The sequence below is a fragment of the Pogona vitticeps genome, chromosome 14 (assembly GCF_051106095.1).
Source record: "Pogona vitticeps strain Pit_001003342236 chromosome 14, PviZW2.1, whole genome shotgun sequence".
NCBI lineage: Eukaryota > Metazoa > Chordata > Lepidosauria > Squamata > Agamidae > Pogona > Pogona vitticeps.
Window position 1 is genome coordinate 1,116,692 of NC_135796.1, and position 26,157 is coordinate 1,142,848.

Sequence of the window (26,157 nt, forward strand, 5' to 3'; positions counted from 1 at the left end):
GTAAGGCTGCTGCTTAAGGCATTCTTCTCCAGAGACCTTGGATAAGGCAGTCCTGAATCTTGATAATTAAGAATGCACAAAAAGATTTGGAGGGAATCTTGTTTAATATTTATTATAGGTGACCTCTAGTCAAACACAGACCGCCAGAGGTCAGAATGCCTTTCACAGCCAGACAGAAGAAGGAATGTAAAACCTTTATATTGTGGGTCCCGGCTTTGATTCTGGTCCAGCTAACTTCAGTGGTCCACAATCACCTTTCTCATGGTCCATCCTTTCCTACAGCTCGTCTTCATAGCCATCTGGGAGTGGATTAGTATGGGGATTATGTAGAAGGGTGTGATTCCCATCTTTCCAAGGGAAAGGCTATGGAAAGAACAGAAGGGGCAGTTTTAACCTGCTGCAGCTCAAAAATACAGTTGATTACATACAACAGCACATGCACTGAAAAGAGTTTGAAAGTTTAAACTTGTCCCTTGCAAAGCCCTGTGGAAACTTCCAGGGATTGACTGCTACGCCCTATGTTACAGGAAGGCTTTATCAGCACTTCCTTATCACTGGGTTTTATATCCTCCATTTCCCCAAATATTCTCACGGCAGGTTACAATTCTGGAGACAACAGTAAACCATTGCGACTGGACCGATTTGGAAACAGCTGTTGTTGAGTACATCTTCACCCTAAGAGGCCTGCCTGGGGGGGCGGGGGGAGGAGGAGGAAGAGGCAGCCATGTTCAAAGCAGCTGGCAAGACCAAGCTGGCTAATCTGTGACAAAGATGCCCACTTTGAGGCTGCCTCCATAGTTCTACGTTACAACTACAGCTTTGACCTTTTCCTGCCAAAAGCCATGCTATGTCCTGGTATATCTGAAGAGCACCACCTTAGCAAAGGCTGCTTCCGAATACAAAAAGGTTATTCTTTGGCCTCCCCATCGAGGGGCCTCTACTGCTCCCTTCAGAAGAAACCCAACTCGTATGGTCCTTCATTTTCTACCAGAAACTTCCTCTTGCCACAAAGTACCCAGAACCAAGGACGGTTCTGCCCGAGGGAGGCCACTAGCAAATAAACCTTGCAGCATTTCCTGTTCTGTCTACTGATTGCTTCAGAGCTGCTGCTGGGCCCCTAAGGCCTGACTGGTAAATTCTGCATCCTCCACAATGTGTCCAGAGACCAGGAGATTTAGTAAGAACCTCCTTCATGAGGAATACAGGGCTCACATATTTTAGAGACACAACAGGCCACTGTATGGGAGTACACATTTTTGAAAGGTCAATAGTGTACTTGGACCTTATCACAGAAACTTTCTATTTTGGGGACAGAAGTTGGGGGTGTGGTGATTAAAAAATCAAACAAAACATACAACCTCTTTGGTCTGAGACTCAACGGAGTCCAGAACAGCAAAGCGTTTCTGAATGGGATACCTTAGTCCGGATGCGAAGATAGGGATAAGGAGCAAATTCCGGCCTTTCGTGCTTTTCTTTGCCCTTCAAGTAGGCATTCAGCATGCAGACCGCAACGCCAGGAAACGCAACGGTGTAGGACAGGATCTTCCACATCCGAGCTGGTGGAAAAGATTCACAAATAAACAGTGGTTAGTTCATTCCAGCGGTTAGTTATTAGTTCATTCCACAGAAGCAAGAAACACTGCCTTAAGCAGCAGTGTCCTTAGGGTAGAATCCATCACGCTGACTGTCCAAGCATTTCAGGGTGCAAGCCTTTGTGACTGTGAGGAAATGCAGGGCCAAAACTGTTATGATCCTGGGCTCGAGGCCTAACTCATGGGGCTTGAGGTCAGCTGCAAAAAAAGATGTTCACATGAGAAGGGTGCTGCCATCATCTCGAGCGCTGGCCAAGGCTGGCCTGCCCGAGAACCAGAGCGGGCAGTACTTATTTCACTCCCACTGCCTTCTCGTGGAGACATGAAAGTTTGCCAGTATTCTCTAAAATTTTGATGAATCCAGATTTGAACTGCCTGGTGGGTATCAGCAGCAGGGCTCCTGGGGGTTACAGCAGATAAGAAGACCAGCAGATAAGAAGACCTTTGGAGGTCTGTGTAAGCTCTACTATGTTCTGATCGTTAAGTTGGCAGAGCAGGCTTGTTCGCATTTTTCTTTCCTGTGAGCCTTTTAAATATTGGTACACTTACATTTATTTGTTTGTTTGTGGCTACTCCCACCTTTCTCCTTAAAAAAGTAATTTGTGTTTACCTGATTGTAAGACCTATCAGGGTGGTAGGATAGCTCAGTGGTTTAGGTTATCTCACTGTAGAGCCAGAGGTTGGGAGTTCGATTCCCCCCACTGGGCCTCTCAGAAGAGCCAGCCTGGGTAGCCCTGGGCCAGCTGCAGAGTCCCAGAAAGGCCCCCAGAAGAAGGGAAGGGTCAACCCCACCGAGTCTTCTCTACCTGGAAATCCCCGGAAAGGGTCACCAATAGGTCAGAACTGGCTTGAATGGGACATGATGATGATTAATTGTGTGCAACGATTTTATACTTGTCACAGGTTTTGTCCGGTAATCCAAAATCTGGATTCACTTTTGCCAGCTACGTTTATGGTATTTTATGATGTCTGTAAGCCACCCTTGCCAAGCCGCAAAAGGGCTGGGTAGAAACGTGAATTAGAAACATTGAACAGATCCAATGATATTCAACAGAAATATGGATGGATGGATTTAACAGATTTTTCAACCCGCCTTTCTCCTTAAAGAGAGCCCAAGGCGGCTTATGATTAAAAAAGCAGGATTTAAGATGAGCAGCCATGAGGATTTATATTAAATATTAACGTTTCATTCATTTAATTTAATCAGTGTCCAATTAATTGGTTTAATTAGCATGTTCCAGGCATTTAGAGGGCTGCGGGGGAGGGGCCCTTCTGGGCGGTTCCAGCAAACCCCCCCCCAAAAAAAAAGAGTAACTTTTCCGCTCTCCCCTTGGCCCGGATACAGTTACCGGAACTTTTTTTGTGCTCCGCGGCGACGGAGGCCGCCGCCGACAGGAGCCTCCTCAGCCCGGCCCGGGGAACCGGAGCCGCCGCCATCCCCCGAGTGACCTTTCCGAGAACCGCCGCCATGTCTGCGCTCCCTCCAGTCCGCTCTAGGGCGTCGAGCGACCGTTCTCTGCGTCGGAAGCGGAAATGAGGAGACGCGGCGCCGGCGCCGCGTGATGACGTCAAGAGACCTCTCCCACCCACCCCCAGGAACCTAGGAAACGGGAGGGCCGAGGACGCTATAGCATAGAGTTATAGTTCTCAACGGAGGCGTCCATCGTGCACTTCCGTGTTCCCAAGCGGTACCAATAGACGTCATGGAGGACGTCCCTGGAAAAGTTATTTTCTGCCCCTTTTCCAAGCCCTGCAAGCAGGAGCAGCAAAGATGGGGGATTTCTGCTCTCTGCAACTTAATTTTTAATTTCCAGAACGGGGGAAAAAAAATTTCAAAGCTGGAAGTTACTCCCTCCAGGAATTCGTTACTCCTTTGGATGAGTGCAAAGTGGATTGATATTTTTACTGCTCTCCGTTACCGGTGCTTTACTGTGGGCTTGGCAACAGAAAAATCCAGGATTGATGGGTAGTCTCCCGCTCCGTCTAGTGGCCAGTTTTGCTATTGCACCTTGACTATTTAAACTCAGGGAGGGCCCCTTATTTTCTTTTGTCTGCAACTTGGAACGGATTAAAAAAATGGCATGAAAAACCAAAATATTCCTCTCGAAATCCCTTTAAAATGCAACTTCTGAAAGTTAACCAGTGAAATTACCCGTTACGCCAAAAACAAACAATTTGTTGTGTTACTTTTGAAGTGGAAACTTGGCCACACCCTCATTATCTAGCAAAAGTAACAAGTTGCTCGTAACAACATTACTGTACGTACTTGCAACCAGTTATTTCCAAGCATTATTCAAATGGAAAAAGTTTCAGTGGGTGCCCAGTCCAGACGGGCACCACCTTGGTCACCAACTGCTAGGGGAGACAATACGAGCTTTCTATCTCCCCCTTGCTGGGCATCCTTCAGATGTGTTGTACCGGACTACAAAACCCATCATCTGTTGATTAAGAGGTGGTTGGTCCATGACAGCAAACAGGATGTGAGCCTGCTTCAGTCCGTTTAGGGATTCCTGCTCACCTCCTTGCCTCCGGAGGACCCTGCCTCTGTTCCCCTCTTGCTGTCTCTCTTTTTGTGTGTGTATTTGTGCGAATGCCTCCCGGCTGTGCAATGACCTTTCTGTGCCCGTGTTGTCTATAAATATTCGCTCCCACCCCACGTCTGCCTGCCGTCCCGCTCTCTACCCTCCTCTCTTTTGCCTGCTGCCCCATGGACACCCCCACGAGGCATTGGCCGCCATTGGGTTAAGATTGCCCTCATCCTCATTCCGGGGGCAGAAGGCAGAAATCTTGCAAAGGTGCAGGATTCACCTTGTGAGGAACTGCCGGCCCCGATGATGAGAGTGTAGGATCTGCCAGGGCCAGGGGATGGCAGAGCGAGCATGGCCTGTGAGCCAGGAAGAAGCTCCGTCCACCTCTCAATTTACACGTTTTTGCCAAGCTAAAAGTAGATCGGCTCTAATCTTGTAATTCACAGGGTCATTGTGAGGATAAACCCCATATGTCACCCTGAGCTCATATAGATGACATTTTATTTACTTTCCAGCTTTTCGATCCCTGGCATCTAGCAGTGATAATTACAGGCCCAGAGGCAAAGCAGGGGAAAGTTTTGGAAGACAAGCAAAAGCCTTCTCTAATGCCAAAAAGACATCGGAACAAATCATATTAAAACACTATACGCAGAATTAAAAAGCAATTTTAAAAATGGATCAGTGAACAAGTGTAGCACTCAGCTATTCAACTCCTCCACCTTTTCTTAACGGCCAATCAAGGGCTGAAACAGACAGATTTTACTTACTTATTTACCTACTTTCTGACATAACTACGGGAGGCAGTGGTCCATGGGCTCACGAAGAGTTGGACACAACTTAACGGCTAGACGACGATTTACTTACTTATTCGTGCGGCTCCCTCGCTGGGTATTTTTAAGAAACAACTGAAAACATGGATGTTCAGGCAGGCCTTGCCCCCTAGTTAATCCCTGACCTTTTCCCTTTCCTTCTTTATTATGTTTTCTATCTCCATCTTATTGAATTTTTAAATTATGTACAAATTCCTTTTTTATTTATATATTGTTCTTGTATATTTTTTTCCCTATGTGTGTTGTAAGCTGCCTAGAATGGTCAATATGACCAGCTAGGCGGGGCATTAAATAAATAAATAAATAAATAAATAAATAAATAAATAAATAAATAAATAAATAAATAAATAAATAAATAAATAAATAATGTGTAGCCTGCATAATTAACTTGTAAACCACCCAGAGAGTGCTTGAAGCACCATGGGGCGGTATATAAGCAGCACACTTTGCTTATTTATTAAATTTCTATACAGTACCACCTAGTGAACTGCTGGGTAAGTGGTTTAGGTCTCTGGCTGCAGAGCCAGAGGCCATGAGTTCGATTCCCCCACTGGCCTGCTGAACAGGGGCTGGACTAGATGACCTATAAGGTCCCTTCCAGCTCTGCCATTCTCGAATGATTATGGATTATAGTGGCATGCTGCTACTCTGGGTGGTTTCCAGCAAAAGGATAAACATAAACATAACAAAAACAATCATTTCTGCACCCATATCACAATAGTACGTAAAAAAGTGACTCACAAAGAGCACAAGAATGGGGCCGTGGACAAATACAAACATAAAAAAAAACCCAAATAAGTCATAACAAAAGCAAGAAACGTGCTGCTTATATATACATTCCCATAGCAAGCACTCTCTGGGCAGTTTGCAAATTACCGTAATTATGCAGGCTACGCATTCCCCCCCCCCCCCGCGAGCTGGGTGCTTATTTTACCGACCTCTGGAGGATAGAAGGCCGAGTGAACCTTGAGCCGGCTACCTGGGATTGAACCCCCCGGGTCATGAGCAGAGTATTGGCTGCAGTACTGCAGTTTAACCACTATGCCACGAGGCTTAAAAGTAATAAAATAAATAAAATAAAAAAAATTAAATCGGTGGCTGACGTGGCATTGCTGGTGGTGAACAGCTCCAGTGATCCCGGCGGTCTGAGAATGCAGGGCACCCCGGACATTTTCTGCCCTAGAGTGAGTGTTGCAATTGGGGGTGACTCTGGTGCACCTCTTGCTTTACCTCCCAAGGAACAAGGCTCAGAAAAAGGACCCTTTTGCAGGGGTCTTTCTCTTGGTCCCACCACCTCCATAGGTCCATTTGGTGAGGGGACACAGGAGAGGATCTTCTCTATGGCTGCTCGCAGACTTTGGAACTCCCTCCCACTGGAAACTGGTCTGCCCCCTTCTTTGCTGTCCTTCTGCAAGATGGCAAAGACATTCCTTTTCAAGAAAGCCTTCCCCCACTGAAGGGCTGCCTGGATGGGCTTCTTAAATGGACTGTTATGCCTTCCTGCTTTGTGTGTGTTTTTAGTATCGCTTGTGTTTATCATTTCTCAGAGTGGCATTTGTTTGATCGTTTTTTAGTATTTGTATAACTTATTGTTCTGAGCTTTAAATATTGCCCTCTAATGTTGCAAGTGACCTATCTTTGCATACTTCCTGTTTTTGGCTTGAAAACATTGTCTTTTACTGAAGTAAGCCGCCTGGGGTCCTTTTAAAAGAGAAAGGCGAGATTTTTAAAAATTATATCTTTTAAATAAATAAATAAAGATCGAAAAGTGAGCCTGGCGGAAGAAAGGGGAAGGGGGGGGGGGAAAAGCCGGGTGAGGGCAAGGAGGCTGGATCTTAAATCTGTATGCTCTTCAAGTAGCGAGGCGGGAGAGATCTGGCAGACAAAGAAACGAGTTTCTCTGGGAAACAGGATGGGGGCACCCGGACGAGCCCCCCCCGGAGGCTTCCAAGTTAGGAGCGCCTGCCTGCGGTCTCCCCCCCCCCGCACCTTTCCCTGCCTTCTGGGCCAATGGGCCTGAAAAAAAGAACTTTTCCAAGATCTGGGGGAGAACCCGGGAGGAAGCGTTCCGCCAGGAGGGTCCCGGGGAGCGAAGGAGGCGGGAGGAGGGAGCTGCCCCCCACCCTTCCCCACGATGTGCCCTGGAGGTGGGGAGGGGGTGCCCCTTCCCCTGCCCCCCTGCCCCACCAATGCCAACCTCTCCTCCCGAATCTCGCTTGCCCTCTTAGCTTTTGTCCCCAAGAGCGGACCTTGGAAGCCCCCCAACACGGACGCACCAGCCCCGGGGAAAAGTCAACCGGCCCGCGCTGCAGGTGGGCGGCCAGGAAGGGGCCCCAAAGCTGCCCACGCGGGGGGGGACCCTCTTTTAATGTTGGGCCACGCGTCTGCCCCCTTTTCTGCCCACCCCGAGAGGGGGATGCTGAGGACGGGCCGAAGATGATGAGGCTCGCTCAGTACCAAGCCGTCCGGGGCGCCCTTGCGCGCTCGCCGGCCCCCCGCTTTTTCCAACCTCCCCCGAAAACTCCTCTGTGCGCGCCCCCCCCGTCCGTCCGTCCGTCCGTCCTTGTCCTTTCCAAGCGGCCGCCTGGGCTCGCTCAGCCCGCCCTGCCTTTTCACAGGGCCTCCATTCTCCCCCCCCCCCCCCGCTTTTTTCTTTTTTGTACAAGGGGGGAAGGGGGGTGCGTGGAATGCCATTGTCCTGCCTTTCAGAAAGGGGTCTGGGAGGGCCATGCAAATCTTCATTTGAAGACCCTGGGAACTGGGTCTCCGGGAGGAGGAGGGGTTTCTCTCGAGGGCTCTTTGGGGGGGGATATGGCTCCGCTCCTCTCCTCCCACAGGCTCCATCCCAGAGCAGGAGAGCCAGTCAATAAGGGGAGGCTTCCTGGCCTCCCTTCGCTCTTTCTCTTTGAAGGAACAAGGGGGGGGGGGGGGAGGAAAGAGAGAGATCTCTCGTGTCAGTGCGCAGGCACCGCCGGTTGGGTGCGAAATAACCTCGCGCACAGGGTGTGCAATATGTGTTCCATGCATCGCGCGGGGAATGCATTTTGCAGGCGGTGCGTCCTGGTTTGTGTTTGCTGAAGATCTCATGCTTTGTGCCGGGTGTCTTTCCCTTACACGACATCTCTCTTTTTATCCTCTCTCTCTCTCTCTCTCTCTCTCTCTCTCTCTCTCATCCGAGGGGTGTACTGTTTTAAGAGCTGGTTTGAGAAACTGTCCTTTCCCCCCCCCACGCACACCCCCTCCTTTCTGGGAGGCCCGCTGGCTCAGGGCCGCTGAGCCCTCCACATGCACCCAGGTGGGTTAGGCGACGCTACCACTCTGCTGGAGTGCAGAGGGGACCCTGGAGAACCCCCCCAACCCTGTCTTGCAGGTGGGACCCCCTGGATGAGGGGGCAGGAGTGCTTGGGAAACTCTGAGGTGCCTCTTTCTAGAGCAGGGGCGTGGGTAGCCCACCCGATGTTGTGGCACTACAAATCCCATCCGTGTGGCTGTTTGTCAAGAGTGCTGGGGGTCGCAATCCGTCAGAGGGCTCCCCCTTGTGCGACCCTTTTCTGAGGTACCCACCATCAAGAGGCGGCGATCAAAATGAGGGCACGGGCCACATCCCTCAACTGCACCCAGGAAGGTGCTTCTTCCGCACGAGAACTCCCAGAATGCCAGAGGAGAAATTTAGGGAGGTGCGGTCCAGAAAAATCCACGGATTCTGACCACTTGGGTCCAAAGAGGCTGATGGAGAGGAAAGGGGGATGAAGGCCACCCTGTTGGGAACGCCAGAGTGGAGAAAGCCGGGAGGCCCTGGTGTCCCCATTCAAGAGGGGCCAGGGTGACGTTCTCCTTGAAGAACTTCTGTGAAATCTCTGGCCGCCTGGAAGGCTCCCCAGACGCCCTTGGGAAACACAGAGGCGCCCATTCACATGGGCCTCCTGGCTCTCAGGGCAGGACGCGGGGATCCCTGCTGCCAGATCCAAGGATTCGGGTCACGTGGCCTAGTTCCCTTCTCTTCCAAGCTTTGTGCCCTGTCCCTCTCCCTCCTCTGGTTACCCATTTCGGTGATAGGGGAGAACAAGCTGTTCTTTTCTTCTTTGTCTTGGGTGGAAGAAAAGAAAAAAAAACAGAAAAGGTAACATCATGCGGCTTCATTTGCTGGCCAGAAAACGACTCATTCTCTTCTCTCTTGTGAACGATGGCACCCCACTTCAAGCCGATTTCCAAACTGTGTGTGTGTCTGTCTGTCTGTCTGTGTGAGAACGTTTGTGTATGTGCGGCTCCGCTTTTTCCATCTCCATCTGGCGGAGACCTGAGTGTCGATTTCATGTTTCCGGCTCACCTGCCTTTCGAGGAGGAGGAGGAGGCGCCCGTCCCTTCCAAAACCGTGTGAAAGAAGGAGATCTCAACCGGCCGTGGCTTGTGAGGCCATCTCCGCTGGTTCAGTGTTCCTCTCCAGAGACTTATTAAAGGTGCAGGAAGGATGTCCTCTCCCCCCCGCTCCCGGTGGCCACCCTACCTGTATCGCAAGGAAGGGAGAGGCGCAGAAGTGGGGAAATCCCTGGATTCTCTGAGTTGCTCAGATCCTACAGAGGAGAAAAGCAGGCAGGAAAGAAGTCCCCCAAGGTGGGGACGGAAAAGCTAAAAAGCAGACTTACAAATAGTTGTATTTGGCCCATCCGAAGTGCTGCACCTCTTAGGAAAAGAAAACCAGATAAAGGCGAGGGGGAAGCGAAGGAAGGAGCTGGGGGAAGGAGCCCGAGAAGGCCAGGGGCCAGACCACGAAGGGTCCTTATCCTGGGTCAAGTCCCTTCTTGCCCTGTTGGAAGGACCATCGGGACCACAGGCCTTCAAGGAAAGTGAGATCCTGATGGGAGCAAGCATTCTGCTCACCCTCCGCCGCTCAGACCCTTCGAGACACCCCAGAAGGTATCCCTGCACTAAAAGGGATGTGGACCGATCTGGTCTCAGAACCTAACGTTTTGTAATTGCTACAGAAAATATACATGAACACTCTTTAATAAAGGGATAACCACCTAATCTTTCCACGGAGGGACGCAGTTCTTAAAATTCGGCTGAGCTCTTGGGGGGGGGGCTTCGGCCTGTGTCTCTCACAGTATATGAAGAGGCCGTGCGGAGAGCCACATTCTCCTCTTTACTGTCTCACCCCCTAAACCGTGCTTTGCGATGTTCCACAGAGCGCCTGTCCGTGACAACCTCACAACACCTCCCTTTCGGACTTCCAGATTTGGCCCTAGAACCCCAGGGGCAACGAGTCGTCTGAAGGCAGCCAACACAGGTCCCTGTGGCCGAGCAGGACTTTCCCGCCCCTGACTGCTGGTTCCGAGGATAGCCATGCTCTCAATATAAAGAGGGAAATAGAAAGAAACAGGTGTGTTATTGATATAAATGTGCCTAGAAGAACAGGAGCGGTAAACAAGAGGAGGCGCTGGCTGATAAATTAGCTCCCCTGTGCACAGAGACCTATAGCTTCTCTCTCTCTCTCTCTGTGTGTGTCTCTCTCATGCACACCCACCCACCACATGTGCACACTCCACACTGGGGCACAGCCCTCAGCCCCAGGCAAGCCCTTGTTTCCAAGGGAGGATTTATTTATAGCCTCCTTGCACCTCTGAAAAGCATGGAGGAGGAGGAGCGCCTGGCCCCACCTGCTTCCCAGAGACTTCCTTTCATGTGGAAATCGGAGAAAGATGGGAGCCCCCCCCCCACCAGGTCCTGGAGAGATGGCGGGTGGGCGCGGGCTTTTCTCAAGCTAATAAGGTAGCCTCACCAGGCCTGCTCTGTCCATGGGGTCACGAAGAGTCAGACACGACTAAACGACGACAACTCTGATGGGAGTGGCAGCTCCTTCCTTGCCTTTTGGCAAAGAGGCCGCAGCAGCCCCTCTGTGGGTTTGCTCCAAACTCTTGTGGGTGTTTTCCCTCCTTCTTCCTGAGTCCTGCCGGTCACCTTTGGTACTGGGGAGGCATTTCCCTGGATGCGAGAGTGGGCAGAGTGGCCACCCAGCCTCTTTGAGGCAACCCTGTCCTTCGGAGGGTCATCCGTGTCCTCTGGCCCAAGCATCCAGAACATGAGTGGGAGATGCGGGACCCAGATCTTGTCCAGGGACCAAAGAGGCCCCAGCCGGCGTGCTGTTCCATGGTTCAACCTCTTTCCCACCTGGACAAGATGCACAGCGATGGGGATGTTTAAACCAGACGGACACTTCTTTAACTCGACATCATCATTATCATTTGCTCATCGTCATCAAATGTCCCTTCCCAAATTAAACCTGGAGGCACATGCCACTCGCTACTGCTCCTGGAAACATTTAATTTAGTATTATTTTAATTTACAATATTAACCTGCCTTTCTTCTTAAAAAGGACCCGTGGTGACTTAGCAACAATTAACAGATAGTGTTTAAGATCAGTTTTTTTATTGAATGCAATTTCCAAAAACAGAAGCAACACCAAAACACATTGAATGCAGTAAAGGAACAACTGCCGCTCCCCTGCCGTCTAGGGCTTCTACCCTTGTTGGAGTTTAAAAACAAACCCAGTTCCATTGCCCATTAATTCTCTGCAACCAGGAGGCTGTTACTGTTATTATGGCTTCTTTCAAACAAACAATTTGGTGCCTAAGGCTTTATTAAGGCACGGTGTTTGTCATTATGGTCGGGCCAGAAAAATAATGAACGATGGGGCAGCGGAATGCCCTTTTTTTCCAGATTCCTGGTGGGCCCAAAAATTGTTTTCCTCTTTCTGGGAAGGGACAGTAAGCCGGTCTGGAGTTGTTTCTAATTGGTGTCCTCATTAAGGACAGTAATTAAGACCATTTCTAATCAAGGGGTCATCATGCCTCCGGGCTGACAGAGAAATGAGTGACCTTGCAGGAAATCGCGTTTCCACCACCGGGCCAAAAATGCCTTCCGACCAATGGAGGATGAGGCCATTCCTGGGAAAGAAAAGGTTTTTGTGATCACCGCGTCTCGAAAAGGTCTCGAAAAGGATATTGTCGATCCAGAGGAGGCCTTCGTTTGAAGGATAAGGGAAGGGGAAAAGTCTGTCCCCTTTGAAGCCCCCGGGACACAGGGGGAAAAAAGGCAAGTGAAGGGAAAACAAAGGGGAGAGGTATGAAATAATACACGATGTGGTGAACGATAACAAGGCTGGGGAAAGTGGGAGGGAGCAGGAGAGGAGGAAGGCCAAGCGCGAGACGGATTGAGTCCCTAAAGGAAGCCACAGCCTTGGGTTTTAAAGAGCTCAGCAGGGCCCGTTTTGGAGATCACTCCTTCATAAGGTCAGCGTGAGTCAGAAGTGACCCGATGGCAGACAACATCATCATCATCAACAACAAAAACAACAGTGAAAATGATCAGAGAGCACTCTCCCCCCTCCCCGCCCTCTTCTCTTTTCTTGTCACATCCAAGCTTCAGAGCAGAGCTTATGAAATTTCTTTTCCCTCCCCTTCTCCATTCAAGTCTGAAAGGATAGTGGAAGTCATACCACCCCCACCACAAAAGCACACTGTTTCCCATGCTCCACTGAGGCCAAAGAGGATCAGGAGGGTGACACTCGCACAGGCGGATCCTCGGGAGGCGTTCAGAAAACTCGGCGTCCTTGTTTTTGGCCCTCCTGCACAAGCTAATTTCCATAACTTCTTGAGCATTTAATGCTTGCAGGGGGGGGGAGCCACCCCCCTTCCCTCGCCCGCAACCACCCTGAATAATTCATCCAGAGAGTAATTGTTGGGTCCCCGGCTTCTCACTTCCTTCCTTTCTTCAGCCTGACAGCCCTTCACGGGGGTGGGGTGGGGGGGTGTTAAAGTTTTTAATTACAACTCAGGGAAGCGTTTTTTGCTACACAGCGAAGGCCTTGAGGCGGCCCCAGCGACAGAGACGGTTATTTATACGCACCTGAATTCAGAAGGTACAGCATTTTAGTCGGGAAGAATAAGGAAGTGTTTGGTTTCCCCCCCTCTCTCTAATTTTTTTACCCCTCTGTGAAATGCACCAGACTGGATTCCCTTGATTCTGTGACCGTCAGAGTATTGTCAGAAAACCCGGTAACAAGAGAGTAGATGCATTACAGGGGGCGAAGGCAGGTTTGGAAGGAGTGTCAAGACGGGAGAAAAGGTTGGACGCCAAGAACCGGTCAACCACCGGGAGGGTCCTCGGCCGGAGCCAGGCACATCCCGTTCCCCACTCCTCTGTGTAACATTCATGACATCCCTAGGCAGAGTTGATCTTCTTCTGACCCACCTCGCAGGACTGTTGTGAGGCTTGGAAAAAAATGGTGTGTGCTCTTTGAAGGAAAGCAATACATTTTACACGAATCAGGACTGTGTTTCATGTTGGAGAAAGGCCAACTCTCCACCTGGACGCTGAATCCTGGACATTGGACAAAGAAGGCCGACCAAGCAACGCTCCTCAGGAGACAGAATTGATTGGGCAGTTATTTGTGTTCTTGCAGAATTTGTCGCAGTTTTACTAGTCAAAGGAAGGGGCAATAATGACACTTTATCAGTAACCATTGGAACTCATATGGAGGAAGTTTAGGGCTCCCCCCCCAATTTCAAGTTTTCCCATCATGGGGTTGTTTGGTGGGTGCATTTGCTGTGGACGCAGGCAAGGGCCTTCTCTGTGGCTGCTCCCAGACTCTGGAACTCCCTGCCACTGGAAACCGGTCTGCCTCCCTCTTGGCTGTCCTTCCACAAGCAGGCAAATACCTTTCTCTTTAGGCAGGCTTTCCCTCAGCAAGTGGCTGCCTGAGAGAGTCTTTTAAATCGCTTGCTATGCCTTACTGCTTTGTATTTTTTTTTTGTATTACTTTTGTTTACCATTTTAGTGTGGTATTTGCACGATTCTTTTTAAGTATTTGTATATGTAACCATTTTTAGCTTTTAAACATGGTCTTGTAATGGTGTACGTCACCTTGGGTTTTTTTTAAGGAGAAAGTCAGGGTAAAAAAAATAAAATTAAAGAAAGTGAGAGAGAGAGAGAGAGAGAGAGAGCTGCAATTGGAATACCTTAAAAACAGGCCAGCCAACTTCAGAAGCACCAAGGCCTGCTTTCCTTTCTCTGCCTTGCAAGAGCAAAATTTGTGAAAAGTCAACAACCAAGAATGGCTTTGCGGTTTCGCTTCCACAGTTTTATGACGAGACCTGCACCTCATTTCATGCTCCCATCAGGGATCCCGAAGATTTTCAAGACTGGAAAGTGACCCTTTTTGCAAATTTCTTCTTCCTTCCTCCGTTCCTTCCTTTCTTCCTTCCTTCGTTCATTCGTTCATTCATTTGTTCGTTCATTCGTTCGTTCGTTTGTTCCTTCCTCCCTCCCTCCCTTCAGTAGAGAGGCCTCTGAGGGCCAGATCCAGCCCTCCTTGGCTTTCACTTTGTCCTCCCCTCAAGGAAACCACCGCCAGGACCTGCCTGGCTGCCGGACGCTGGCTAGCTGCGCACAAACAGAAGACTAAAGCCTAAGAATAGAAGAAGGGCTTCCAAAGCAGGAACGTGTCAAAAGGAAGTAGCCGGAGAAGCGATTAGCAGCCTCGGTCCCCTTTCTAGACGGGAACCTGTCAAGGGCGCTCAGTCCTTAAGCAGCAGCCGATTAAACCGCCTTCACCTGTCAGCTCCGCCCTGGTGCTGCGTGGCTTTCGGATGAGATCACGACAATCTGCTTCTCCTTCTCCCGAAATGACTGGGCTGTGGCCGCCCTTCCCATGTACCATTATCTCCGTGCGGTGGTGAGTTGGGTGGCGTGGGACACAATGGCACCAGAGCCCTCCTGCCTCGGGGCTGGGCATTTAAGATAGCCAGCAAGGGGGCGACGGTTGACGCTTGCCCAGATTGGTGGGGCAGAAGAGGCAGTTAAACCAGACACATAGGGCAGGTGACAGATGGCTTGCCAGTCGTCCTTGTGGAAAGGATCCGGTGGTCTGAGTCTATCACATAGTGAACATGAGCCAACAGTGTGATGCAGCAGCAAAAAAAGCTGGGTTGTGACCCGGTCTCCTCTTCTGCACAGTCCAAGTGTCCCTTTTACTCACCCCCACACACACCCTGATTAGGAGGGGTGTTCTGAGAACTGAGAAGCATTAGCACTAAGGCAAGCAGTCAGGTGAAAACATAGAAACTCTGGTCCATTAATACGGATACTTCCCTTGATCCGGCTCTGCTTCTGTCAAAGGATTGCAGTAGCTTTTTTTGCTGCTGCATCACACTGTTGGCTCCTGTTCACTATGTGATCGACTCTGACCACCGGATCCTTTCCACAAGGACGACTGGCAAGCCATCTGTCACCTGCCCTATGTGTCTGATTTAACTGCCTAGGTGGAGAACGTTGCTTTTTTTTTCTGTGTTGAAACTCATTTTGTTTGTTTTGGCCCCATTCAACCACCTCTGAAGGATGCCTTGAATCCCGATTTCGACTTCTGAAGTATTGCCCTCCCTCTCAATTTGGTGGATTAGGGCACCTGTCCACCCCAATCTCAGCACTGCAGTCCAAAAATAAAATAAAATAAAATAAGTGACTTTCTCAGATTCTCAGCATGACCATCTAGTTGCCCACTACGGCCCTTTCAATCCTGTCCAGATTTTAACTGCCTGAGTTTTGCGCTTGGCTGTGCTTCGTGGCAGAGCTTCCGAACCTTGACATGGAGATTATTCAGAGAAAGAAAGAAAGAAAGAAAGATGTAATTTTCATCTCACCAATTCCACCCCTCCCCAGTTGTTTCTTTTAATCATTTGCTTGGATCCTAGCCCAAGATTTCAGCAAATTTTGGACCAGCCGAGAAAACTGAATTATTTATTATCAATTAGAACTTTCCAGGGGCCGTACAGGGCGGTTATTGTTTGGAATCTGTATTTAACACTTCCACAGATAAAAGGAGGAAATTATTACTCCGAAAGCTTTTATGCCACGGCAGTTCCAAGACGGCTAGATTTGCATTTCTGGCGAGACTGCTCCAACTTGGTCTCTGTTCGCCCGGCATCTCGTGGCAGGTTGAGGCTGGAGGTGGAGCAGGGGGCGGAATAAATTTAGAGACACAGACGTGTTAAGTGGCATCCAGAGCCCCCTCCAGGCCCTCCCTGTTTACGCCAGACACCTGTTCTGCAGGTGTTTAGGACTACAGTTCCCAACACCCCTCGCTGGCGTGGGCGTCGGGGATGATGGGAGCTGTAGTCCGACAAGCAGGGACCGTGTGAAGAATTGCAGAAGTCCAGGACCGGGGGAGTGGAAACAACAGCACTTCATCTACACCACTGGCAGCGGTTTCTTGTCATTTTTCAAAATTACTTTTAAAAATCTTTTTTTTTTAATACTGTCTGCTCCTGCAAACTCAAGCCTGTGGCTTCCTTGAGGGAGTCAATCCATCCTTTCGGCTTTAATCTAGTTGTGCCATTGGAATCGGAGTTATTCTTGGGAGTCTCATCTTCCAGCACTATCTCTTGTTTCAATCTGGACTGTCTCGTCACAGAGTTTTCATGGCAAGGAAAGTTCAGCAGGGGTTTTCAGATTTTGCCCCTCTGCTGATAAATAGGAGGGTGTCACTCCATCTCCTTCTCTCACCTCCTGTTTGGTGGGAGGTAAATGGCTCCCCTCCTTCTCTCATTCCACCTGCTGTAGCCAGAAAGGATCCGGTGCTTCCCCAGAGACGGATAAGGGAGGGTGAGGAAACCACTGGGAATATCAAGTGGGAGAAGACCAGGCGGCCTTATCTCACACATGGATGCCACTTTTGGGACGGAGATCATAATTCCGAAGGGAGCCGAAACCCCAGCAGGGAAAGGCTGTCGCTTCTTTTGGTTAAGGAGGCTCTGCAGACTTTTCCTGCTAAGAAGGCAAAAATCATGGTGAGATCTATTTACTTCTGGTAAACGTGCCGGGGAGGACAGAGCCTGGAATTTTTTTTGTATTTGGGTGATTAACATCCCTCCTTGCTGAGTAGGGAGATTCTGGGATAAATGAAAGATGAATGCATTGACCAGGAAATGATGTAGCTATGAGAGGCATCTCTGTTGTAATGCAGAGTTTGGTCTGGGCTGAGCGATTAAGAGCCCTTAACTTTACAAAATGCCTGTTTCCCCCTTTATTGATATGGGCTGCCGATCCAGCTCTCTGTATTTTTGGACTCTTCCTATAGGAGTGTGTGTGTGTTTGTGTGTGTGTGTGTGTGTGTGTTTTGCTGGCTATGAGGTTGTTATGATGTGTCACTGAGCTTCCAAACGGATACTGCCTCGCTGCCAGGAGGTTTTCGGAATAGTGATGCTGTGCTTCCTTGCTGGGAAAAGCTTTTCTTCTGGTGCTGGACCAAAGACCACAAAACCAAACTCCGTCGGGCGAAGGGCCAACCCATCCTTGAGGGCCTTTTGAACTCCCCCTCTTTTTAGTGCTGCTCATCCAACCCTTCCCAGCGTCGTCATCTCCCCATTACTCCCAGCTGCCTTCCGCTCTTTTCCGAAACCGGTCCCAGTTTGTGAGAAAGCGGCCTTTTAGCGTGCTGTGTGTGTGTGTCCCCATTCGCCCTGGGCCAGCTAAGTCTCTGTTGCTGACACCCAAGGAGAAGAAGGCGCCCTGCTTTCTGCCTCGCCCTTCCACGGCATGTCCAACGGCCCATTTCTGGCACCGGGGGACCTTCCCCTTCAAATCAGAATATGGGAGGCTTGGCTCAAGGGCCACCCTCCTTCTCTCCGGCCCTCTCTGCAGTTCAGCTTTGCTTGGGAGGGGGGAGGCTGCAGCCTGCTTGGGATAGCTTTCCTCCCCATCAGCGGCTGCTGTCCAAATCGGAGATTTTTCTTTCTTTCTTTCTCTTTCTTTCTTTCTTTCTTTCTTTCTTTCTTTCTTTCTTTCTTTCTTTCTTTCTTTCTTTCTTTCTTTCTTTCTTTCTCTCTCTCTCTCTCTCTCTCAGGTTGGCAAACAAGGGGTTGCAGTGGGGGCCAGGGCTGGGGTGGAAGGCGGCTGCTCCTTTATCTGTCCAGGAAAGTAACATTCTTTGAGACCCCCGACCCGACACGGATGGGCCGGTGGGTGGGAGAGGCCGGACGGAGCACAGATGGGTCCGTGGAGTGGAGGGGGTGGATAATTTCTCCCCCCTCCCTCCTAGAAGGGGACAAAAGAAGAGGGTGAAGGGGGAAAGGGGGCATACCTTCATATATAATTGTAGGGATGTGCAGAGGAGGGGGGGAGAGAGAAAAAGCACCCTGACCAAAACGCGTCCCCCCCACCCCACCCCTTCCACCCCCTTGAGCCCGCCTGGGCCCTTTCTTGTCAGCAGCTGCACAAAGGGCCTTGATAAATGAAAGGAACTGAGTCAGGGAGGGGGGGGTCCCTCTTTCTTTCCTGGGTCGCTTTCCCAGCTCCTGTTTGCTGGCCGGCCTCACCCGCTCCCATTGATCAGGCACGCGGAAACATTCCCCCTCCTGGACGCCCATTGTGGCTAGCCCCGTTGCCAGGTTGCCGTTGTCTTGAATAGCCCTGCTAAGCTGGGCTTCTCCAAAATCCTGCCATCCGGTGCTCTGGATACGGGGAGGTGGGAGGGAGGGGGGTGATGGGTGGGGGCCAGCAGGCAGACAGAGCTGGGGAGAGGGGGGGGGAAGCCCTTCTCAACTCAGCCTGTCTCTCTCTCCCCCCCCACCCACTGGCTTTCTGCTGTTCAGGCGGGGACCTGGGGGTGGGGTACCCCCCAGATCAAGCTGAAAGCATGGCTGGTGTGTCTGTGTGTGTGTGTATCTGTGTCTGTGTGTTCATGCGCCCGGGAGAGGCTGGTCTCACGCTCTCAATGAATCCTCCTCTGCCACTTAAAGTCTGGTTCCCACATCCAGGTTTGTCCCACGACAGACGGGTCCCGGTCACCAGGATAAGGAAAGTGGAGATTGGGGGGGGGGAGGAAACGAGGCCTCAGCAGGTACCCCGTCTGCCTGCCCCTATGGGATCCCATCGATAAATATTGTCCAGAGCTTTGGACATTAGCTTCTTCAGGAAGGCTTTCACTCCATGGAACCTGGGGCTTTAATGTGGGCCTCGCTTAATAAAAAAAAAAAGAGAAAGAAGTGTTTGAAATGTGGGTTTATCTGAGGATGCTAAGAATGGTCCCGGCTGGAGAACAGGGCCAGAGAAGGGGCGGAAATGCAAGGAATGCTTAAGCACATGAAAGGCAAAAGCCCGTACTTTGGTACTCGCTGAGAAATCCCAAGCAGGGATGGTCCCTGCTGATCATTGGGGTGTGTGTGTGTGTGTTCCTATCTTCTTGTTTTGAGATCTGTAGTCTGGAGGCAACATGGCGTTTGGCTTAGAGGTGTCGCACCTTCTGATCAGAGAGGAAAAAGAAGAAGGCCAAAGAAGTACATTTTCCAGGTTGTAAGACTGTCTTGGGTGTAAAACAACAACAACAACAACAACAACAACAACAACACACACACACACACACACACACACACACACACACACACACACACACACACACACACACACACACAGAGGTTCTCTGGACCCTCCCCCTAATCTCACAGGCACACCTTGCAAGGAGAAAAGTAGCTCCGCAGGACTGGCCTCAGCCCTGTTTCTCTGCCATTCTTTCCTTTTCTGTGGGGAGGTTTTTCCGTGAGCCGGGGGGGGGGGGAGTCAGATCGGGCACCCCCTCACGGGTGTGGAGGCCGCCCTGGAAGGAACACCGGGGAGAAGCGCCTCTTCACAACATGGCCCATCTAGCCAGGCAGAGTCATAGGACCATCGCACCTTCGTGGCAAAAGGGGCACCCAAGCACCATCCAGTCCACCCTCTACCCCGTCGGGAGGCTGAGGCATCCCCGGTAGGCAGCCTGCTTGCTTGCCTGTCTCTGGATAAACGCACCTTGAGTGAGTGGCCCCTTCTGATCTGGACTCCAGGCCCTGCAGGGAAGCCCTCCCTGGCTTGGGTCTTGGCTGCCTAAGGAACCACCTGCCTCATGACAAACCTGTCACGGTGTCAAGATCTTCAGGAATAGATATTAAAACACACACACACCCCACCAATGCCGATGGACATGTGCTTGAGGGGCATGCAGGAAAGTCTCTCCCCCCTGGTTTGCTCCATGCCCAGCCAAGGGGGCAACCGATGCCCGCCTGCCCTCCTCCTCGCAGGAAAGGTGTCAGGATGCATCCTTTCAAAACGGCTTACCCAATTGCCTGACATCTGTCGCCATGATCTGACCTGTTTTGTTTCTACCCTACACTGGTTTTGCTGGCTTTCTGGGTACGTCGCCTCCCCCTCCGGGCCAACCTTTCGGCCTCCAGAGAGAGAGAGAGAGAGCGCTCAGGCTTGGTTTCACCTAGGATCCCCCTCGTTTGTCTTTCTGGAAGGCCGGGGTGTCCACAAAGCTCTCCGCCAGCCTCACATTTCAAGCCCTACCCCCGCCAGCTTTCTTCACTTTGCGCAGCTTTCCCGCTCCTAGATGGCGATGGGAGGCACGGACGATCGTGGTCTCTCAGTCTCCAGCGTCTCTCCCGTGCCTCAGGTTGTCTTAACTACTTATGGAAAGGACGACCGACAAACTACCAACCGCAACCTACTTTCCACCAAAAGTAACGAGGAACGCCAGGAGTTCCTCCTGCAGGGTAACGCTCGGAGCTCGGGCGCGGGGCGGCGGCGGGCGGGACGGGCGCCCAGGGGCTGCGCGGGAGCCCTTCTCCTCTTTCCTGCCCCCCCTCCCCAAAGGGGCAGCGGACGGGGGAGGTCGCGGGGGGGGGGAAGAGAGAGAGAGCCGGGAGGCCAGGAGGAAGATGATTAACATAACAATCCTCGCAGATCCGGCTTCATCCTGAGTTCAGGACTTGTTCAATCCAATTTCCAGCCCTCTGCGCTTTCCTGAGCAGGTTAATTCCTGCCACCAGGACAGTGAAAATGACCTTCTTTAAGACTCTCCCAGCCCCCCCCCCCTTTCCAGGGATAAAGAAAAAAAAGGGGTGTGTGCAAGTGGTTGGAAACAGGAGGAGAGTTGATTGATTTTGGGAACAGATCCACCAAGACAACCCAATTCCTAGGGGCCGCTGTAACAAAATTATTCCTTATTTTTTTCCTGTGATGGTTGTTGCAAACAATAACCACCCTATTTGACTGGTTTCCTACATTCTCCCTTGCAGGGGCTCTTTTCTGGTGAGCTGAGGATGATGGCAGCCCCCCACCCCCATCTTTCCCAGCATGATTGCCTTCTCCAGAGGTGCCCAAACCAAGGCAGTCTCGGCTTCCACACCTTTGCCTCCGGAGATACCCTGGACTGCCCAAAAAAAGACAGACCAGCGGGTCCTAGATGAAATCAAGCCCGAACTTTCGCTGGAGGCCAAAAATGCTGAAATAAAAGTGGTCTATCTTTGGTCTTCTTCTTCTTCTTTCCTGAGAAGGCAGGATTCTCTGGAAAAGACAATTGGCCTGGGAAATGTGGAAGGCAGGAGGAAAAGAGGAAGACCCAAGAATATGAGATGGACCGACTCCCTCAAGGAAGCCACAGGCTTGAGTTTACAAGAGCTGAGCCGGGCCGTTGAGGACAGGACATGTTGGAAATCGCTCCTTCGTGGGTTCGACATAAAATGGAGGCGACTTGATGGCACATCACAACCACACTAGTAGAATAGTAAAAATTCTCGAAGCAAATATAGACCTGTGATATATTGTTCAATCCTCTGGGTGGGAACCTATCGCTGACGTGGTGCAGAGGGACTCTGGTTCCCATGATCCTGGACAAAGATCCAGGCTAATGAGTGTTGTGGTCCGACTGTGCACCTGGAAAAAATTGTGCTCTCTCTGCTCTGGGTCACTCTTACAGCATCCCCCAAAATAAATAGCTGAAAGAATTTTTTTTTAAAGGGGGGGAATTAATTTGGTGATCCTGACGAGGATTCTCTGCCTTGCTTTCAGACAGGCCTCTCTCTCTCTCTCTCTCTCTCTCTCTCTCTCTCTGTGTGTGTGTGTGTGTGTGTGTGTGTGTGTAGTGGGACCAGGGTCCAACCGCCTGAGATGGTTTACCCCCTTGGCATCCGCACCCTGGACAGAGTTTTAACCTGTTCCAGCTGGACCTCGGAGGGCTCAGGATGGCCCAGCGCCGCCCCTGCTCCAGGCGTAGGGGCGCAGATGCTCGGGGCGGCTGCTTCCGTCATCTCCAGAGCAACTTGAGAAAACAGAAGCCAAACAGATGGGGATTAAGTGGGGCTGGAGGAGATCCTTTTAGCCCGGGCTGGGTCACGCTGAGCAGGAGAGATGGACTTCTTTGCCTGCCGGGGGGGGGGGGGGAGAGTTGGCCCCTTGTGTGTGTGTGTGTGTGGGGGGGAGGCTGCCATGAGTGCCAGCACTTGGGTCCTTACACCCGAGCAAGACAGGGACAGGCCTGGCCTGCAAGGAGAAAGAGCTGCTTTTCGTTTCTGAAGTCCTGCCGGCAGAGCCCCAAAAGGGTGCCTGCCGTTCACCAGGCTCAGTCGGAGAGGGTAGAGGAGGAAGACGTTGGTGGCCCTGATGCTAAAGGCGTGGGAACGCGATCTGCAGAAATGAGGAACAGCACCAGGGCCGGCCCTGCCGTTAGGCACAGTGAACCAGGGGTGTCTCAGGCAGCAGGATTTCTGGTTTCCTGAAAAAGCAGCCAACGGCACTTCTCAGTGATTGCTCCGGGTTGTCAAGCCAGCTCCGGCTTCTGGCAACCCTATGAATGAATGAATGACCTCCATCAACAGGCCTGCTCAGCTCCTGCAAAGCCAAATCTTTCTTTGATCTCGAACCCACTTCTTAGTCTTCCTGGTGGCCCGTTGGAGGAAACCCACCCCCCCAACATTTTGATTCAATTTCATAGCAAACTGGTTGCAATTTAATTTCTTTTTCTGGCCCGTTTCCTTGTCAAGGAAACCAAGAAATGCCTGCGGGATTGTCCAGCTCCTGGGCTTGAGTTACCGGCCCAGGTTTTGGGGCCGCAGGAGGCGGCTGCAGGCTCCCTTTGCCCTGCTTCAGGCAGCAAAATACGTCGGGCCACTCCTGAAAGGAACTTTCCCACATGATAGCAGGTTCGCCGTGTGCTTAAAGTCATCACCGGGCCTGGGAAAAGTTACTTTTTTCTGTTGTAACTCCCGGATCCCCCTTCTCCCAACATGGGCCCTGGGGACTTCGGGGAGTTTTTATTCCTTAAAAAGTCTCCCGAGCTGGAGGCTTCTCTTTCTCCCCACCTCCCTCTCCCTCCTGGGGCCCACACCTTTAGCGAGCGGGCAAGCGGCCATGTGAACACCAGCTTGTACCTTTTTGAGTTTTTGGGCTCCCCCCACCCCCCACCTGTGAAGACTCAATGAATTCAAGGAGAGGATTTTTTTTGTGCATGTCCTGCTCTGTGTGAACAAAGCCTTCTCCTCTGGGCTGGGATGACAAGTGGCCATTTAGGCACCGGGTGGGTTCCCACCGTCTCCCACCCTCTCCTCCTCCTCCTCCTCGGAGTTCCCAGAAGTGCCTCCCTGCCCCCTTCAAAAAGCTCCCCCTCTCCCAGCCTCCAACTCCCCGCCTCTGAAAGGCCAGCCTGGAGGTGGACTCCGAACATCCACCCTGGGTGGTTCTAGCTGGTGTTTGTGTGTGTGTGTGTGTGTGTGTGTATGTTGCAAGCAGGATCTAGAATGATGCTATGCACTACAACTCAGAAAAGTTACTTTTTGATGCTCTAACTCCTAGGCCTCCCTGCTGGCATATCCCACTTTGGGGCAAAAACCTGCTTGTATTATTATTTTTGCAGTGTGGCTTCCTGAATCCCCAAGCCTGCCTATGCTGGCGGGGAAGTGGCTGTCTAGGGGCTGAAGCCCCCCCACCCCCCAGTAACTTTTCCCAAGCTCTGGATGCACGGCCGTCTGTTGGGCCCTACATCATAGCAACCTTCATGGCCTCAAATTACTTTCCAAGTCTTGTAACCAACAAGAGGAGCTTTTGAAAACACCCAGTGGTGACTGACGGCCTTATGGGTGTGTGATGCGGCCTTAAACTGAGCAGGATCCCAGTCAGAACGGACTGTTTTGGACTACAATTCCCAAAATCCTCTGTCGAGGTTCTCAGAGTTCCTTGCGAGTGGCGAGGTGACCGACAGAAAGCTGAGCCTGCCTTTTACATGTCGAGCAGGTGCCATTGCAGTCCTTAACTAGGACCAGGGGTCTCCTCCTGGCAGCATGTTTTCATCCGAGAATAATGGAGTCACCGGATGGAGCCTCTAAGGTCATCAGGTCCAACCCTGTGCTCAAGTCAAAGCAGATCTGACAGATAATTGTCCCATTTTCTCTTCAGCACCTCCAGTGTTTGAGCCCTCGCTGCCTCTTGAAATCATGGGTTCCATTGTCGTACTGCTCTAACAGATAAGAAGTATTTCTGGATAGTCAGCCTAAAATTGGCTTCCTCTTGCTTGAGCCCATTATGGCATATTCTGGGATGATTGAGGACAGATCCTGCCCTTCCTCTGTATGACAGCCTTTCAAGTCTTTCAAAAGGGCTATAATATTTCTCCTCCGTCCTCTTTTCTCAAGGCTAAGCATGTCCAGTTCTTTCCGTCTTTCCTCAAAGGGCTTGGCTTCCAGATCATCCTTGTTGCCCTCCTCTGAACCAACTGCAGTTTTTCCGCATCCTCGAAATGTGGTGTCCAGGACTGGACATGGAACTCAAGAGGAGGCCCAGCCAGTGCTGAATAGAGGAGAACTAGTCTCTCATGGGCTCTGGAGACGGCTTCGGTGAATGCAGCCTTAAATAGCATTTGCTAGTTTTGCAAACTCCCTAAATCTTTTGAGCTTGTTTTAGGACTTCTGGCCTGGTTTGGGGCAACCGACCGCCTCCCTGTGCTTCACACCAGCCTCCTTGCACAGCAGACAGAAGGGTCTCCTGTGTCTCAGCCCCACCCCACCCCTGCTCCAAATTGGAAGGAAATGGAAGTGAACTTTGAATTTGGGCGCTTCCACTGAGCAAACCCCCAGCTGCCTCCCCCCTCCTCGCTGCAGTCTGCCCATTGTAGGATGCTTTGACCTTTGCTCTCCGCTGGCTTCCTGGTGGGGGGGGGGATGACCTGTTTCTCATCAGCGACATGAATCCGAAACCCTCAATCCATTCCTTGTGGGGCAAATGGCTTCCATCTTGTCAGATGGGCCATTCACGGAGAGGGGAGTTCCGGATCTGACCGAAGCCAGAAATGACTTCTGACCCCAAGGGGCTCTCCATTCCTTTGGTTCAGCGGCTGGACTCGGGCCGGCCGGCTGGCGGCTGGGAGGGTGAGCCCCAGCTCCCTAATTAGCTGCTAACCATATTGGCCAAGGCCACCACCAGGTTTGGGGTTTCCACATTAGAAAGCGAGGAAGCCCTTCATCTTTTCTCTTCAGGAAGCACCTCTACCTGCAAATTGATTTATTATCCTCACCTATTAGAACGGCAGAGCTGGAAGGGACCTTATGAGTCCAGCCCAGGAGGCCCAGTGAGGGGAATCGAACTCACAACCTCGGGCTCTGAAGCCAGAGAGACCTCAACCCCTGAGCATTTTTGGTGCCAATGTATGGCTTGTGTTGCTTGCAAGTCACAAGCTGGCAATCACATCATCACCCACAACGAGTTACTTTTCCAGATAACAAAAGTCGTAATGAAGTTACATTCCAAAAATAATGTCGCGAACAAGAACAAGCTGACTATGTTGATGTAACAGGAAAACACTGGATAGCTCCCTTTAAAGGGCATTTTAATTTTGACAGGATTTTGTGCCTTACCTATTAAAAAAACAAATACTGTAAATGGAATAATGGATATGAACAAAGAAGTAGCAAACTTTGCAACAAGCAGTTATTTTGTTATCTTGTTAAAAAAAAAAATGGGTCGTTTTCCTAGCACTAGAATGAGTAATTGGAAGAAATTACTTTTTTTAAAAAAAACCTCTTTCTGTGCTCTGATTTTCTTGTTATCAGGTTGGCTCTGTAGAGTCACTCACTCTGGGCTGATTACGGCACAAAATTGAAAGCAACCCCCCCCCCTTTTTTTTTCTGATGGAGCACAAGTAAAAGTAAGCAAACGTAAAATTGGAATGAATTTCTCCCTCCCTCTCTCTGTATGCAATTATAATCAGCCAGACAGGCCTGTTTATTTTCCAAAGCTTCTGTCCTCCTGATGGTTACTCTACGAGGTTCTGGGGGAAAATAGCATCTTGAAGGAAGTGTTTGTTTCGTAACAGGGAATGACTGTCATCACATACCTTTGTTGGGACCCGTGGAA

General features: G+C 50.9%; 1 protein-coding gene and 1 long non-coding RNA gene across 2 annotated transcripts; one reads left to right on the forward strand and one right to left on the reverse strand.

Annotated features, from left to right (window-relative positions):
* Positions 1-85: 85 nt before the first annotated feature.
* Positions 86-3,108, reverse strand: COX6A1 (cytochrome c oxidase subunit 6A1). Its single transcript, XM_020799142.3, has 3 exons — positions 2,942-3,108; positions 1,417-1,556; positions 86-363 (listed from the first exon to the last, which is right to left on the reverse strand). Exons 1-3 carry the CDS (start codon positions 3,060-3,062, stop codon positions 277-279), a joined length of 348 nt encoding a protein of 115 aa, XP_020654801.2. The 5' UTR covers positions 3,063-3,108; the 3' UTR covers positions 86-276.
* A 17,154-nt stretch (positions 3,109-20,262) lies between these two features.
* LOC140702734 (uncharacterized) lies at positions 20,263-21,283 on the forward strand. The gene is made up of 2 exons (XR_012081985.2): positions 20,263-20,528; positions 21,054-21,283. It is a non-coding gene; the product is annotated as an uncharacterized LOC140702734 (long non-coding RNA).
* Positions 21,284-26,157: the final 4,874 nt, after the last annotated feature.

Excerpts from the sequence above, each read along its gene's own strand:
- COX6A1 (XM_020799142.3), bottom strand. The coding sequence starts at position 3,062 with ATGGCGGCGGTTCTCGGAAAGGTCACTCGGGGGATGGCGGCGGCTCCG. Across the intron at positions 1,557-2,941 it reads GGAGCACAAAAAAAGTTCCG|CTCGGATGTGGAAGATCCTG; the intron begins GTAACTGTATCC and ends CTTTTCCACCAG. Across the intron at positions 364-1,416 it reads ATCTTCGCATCCGGACTAAG|CCTTTCCCTTGGAAAGATGG; the intron begins GTATCCCATTCA and ends TTCTTTCCATAG.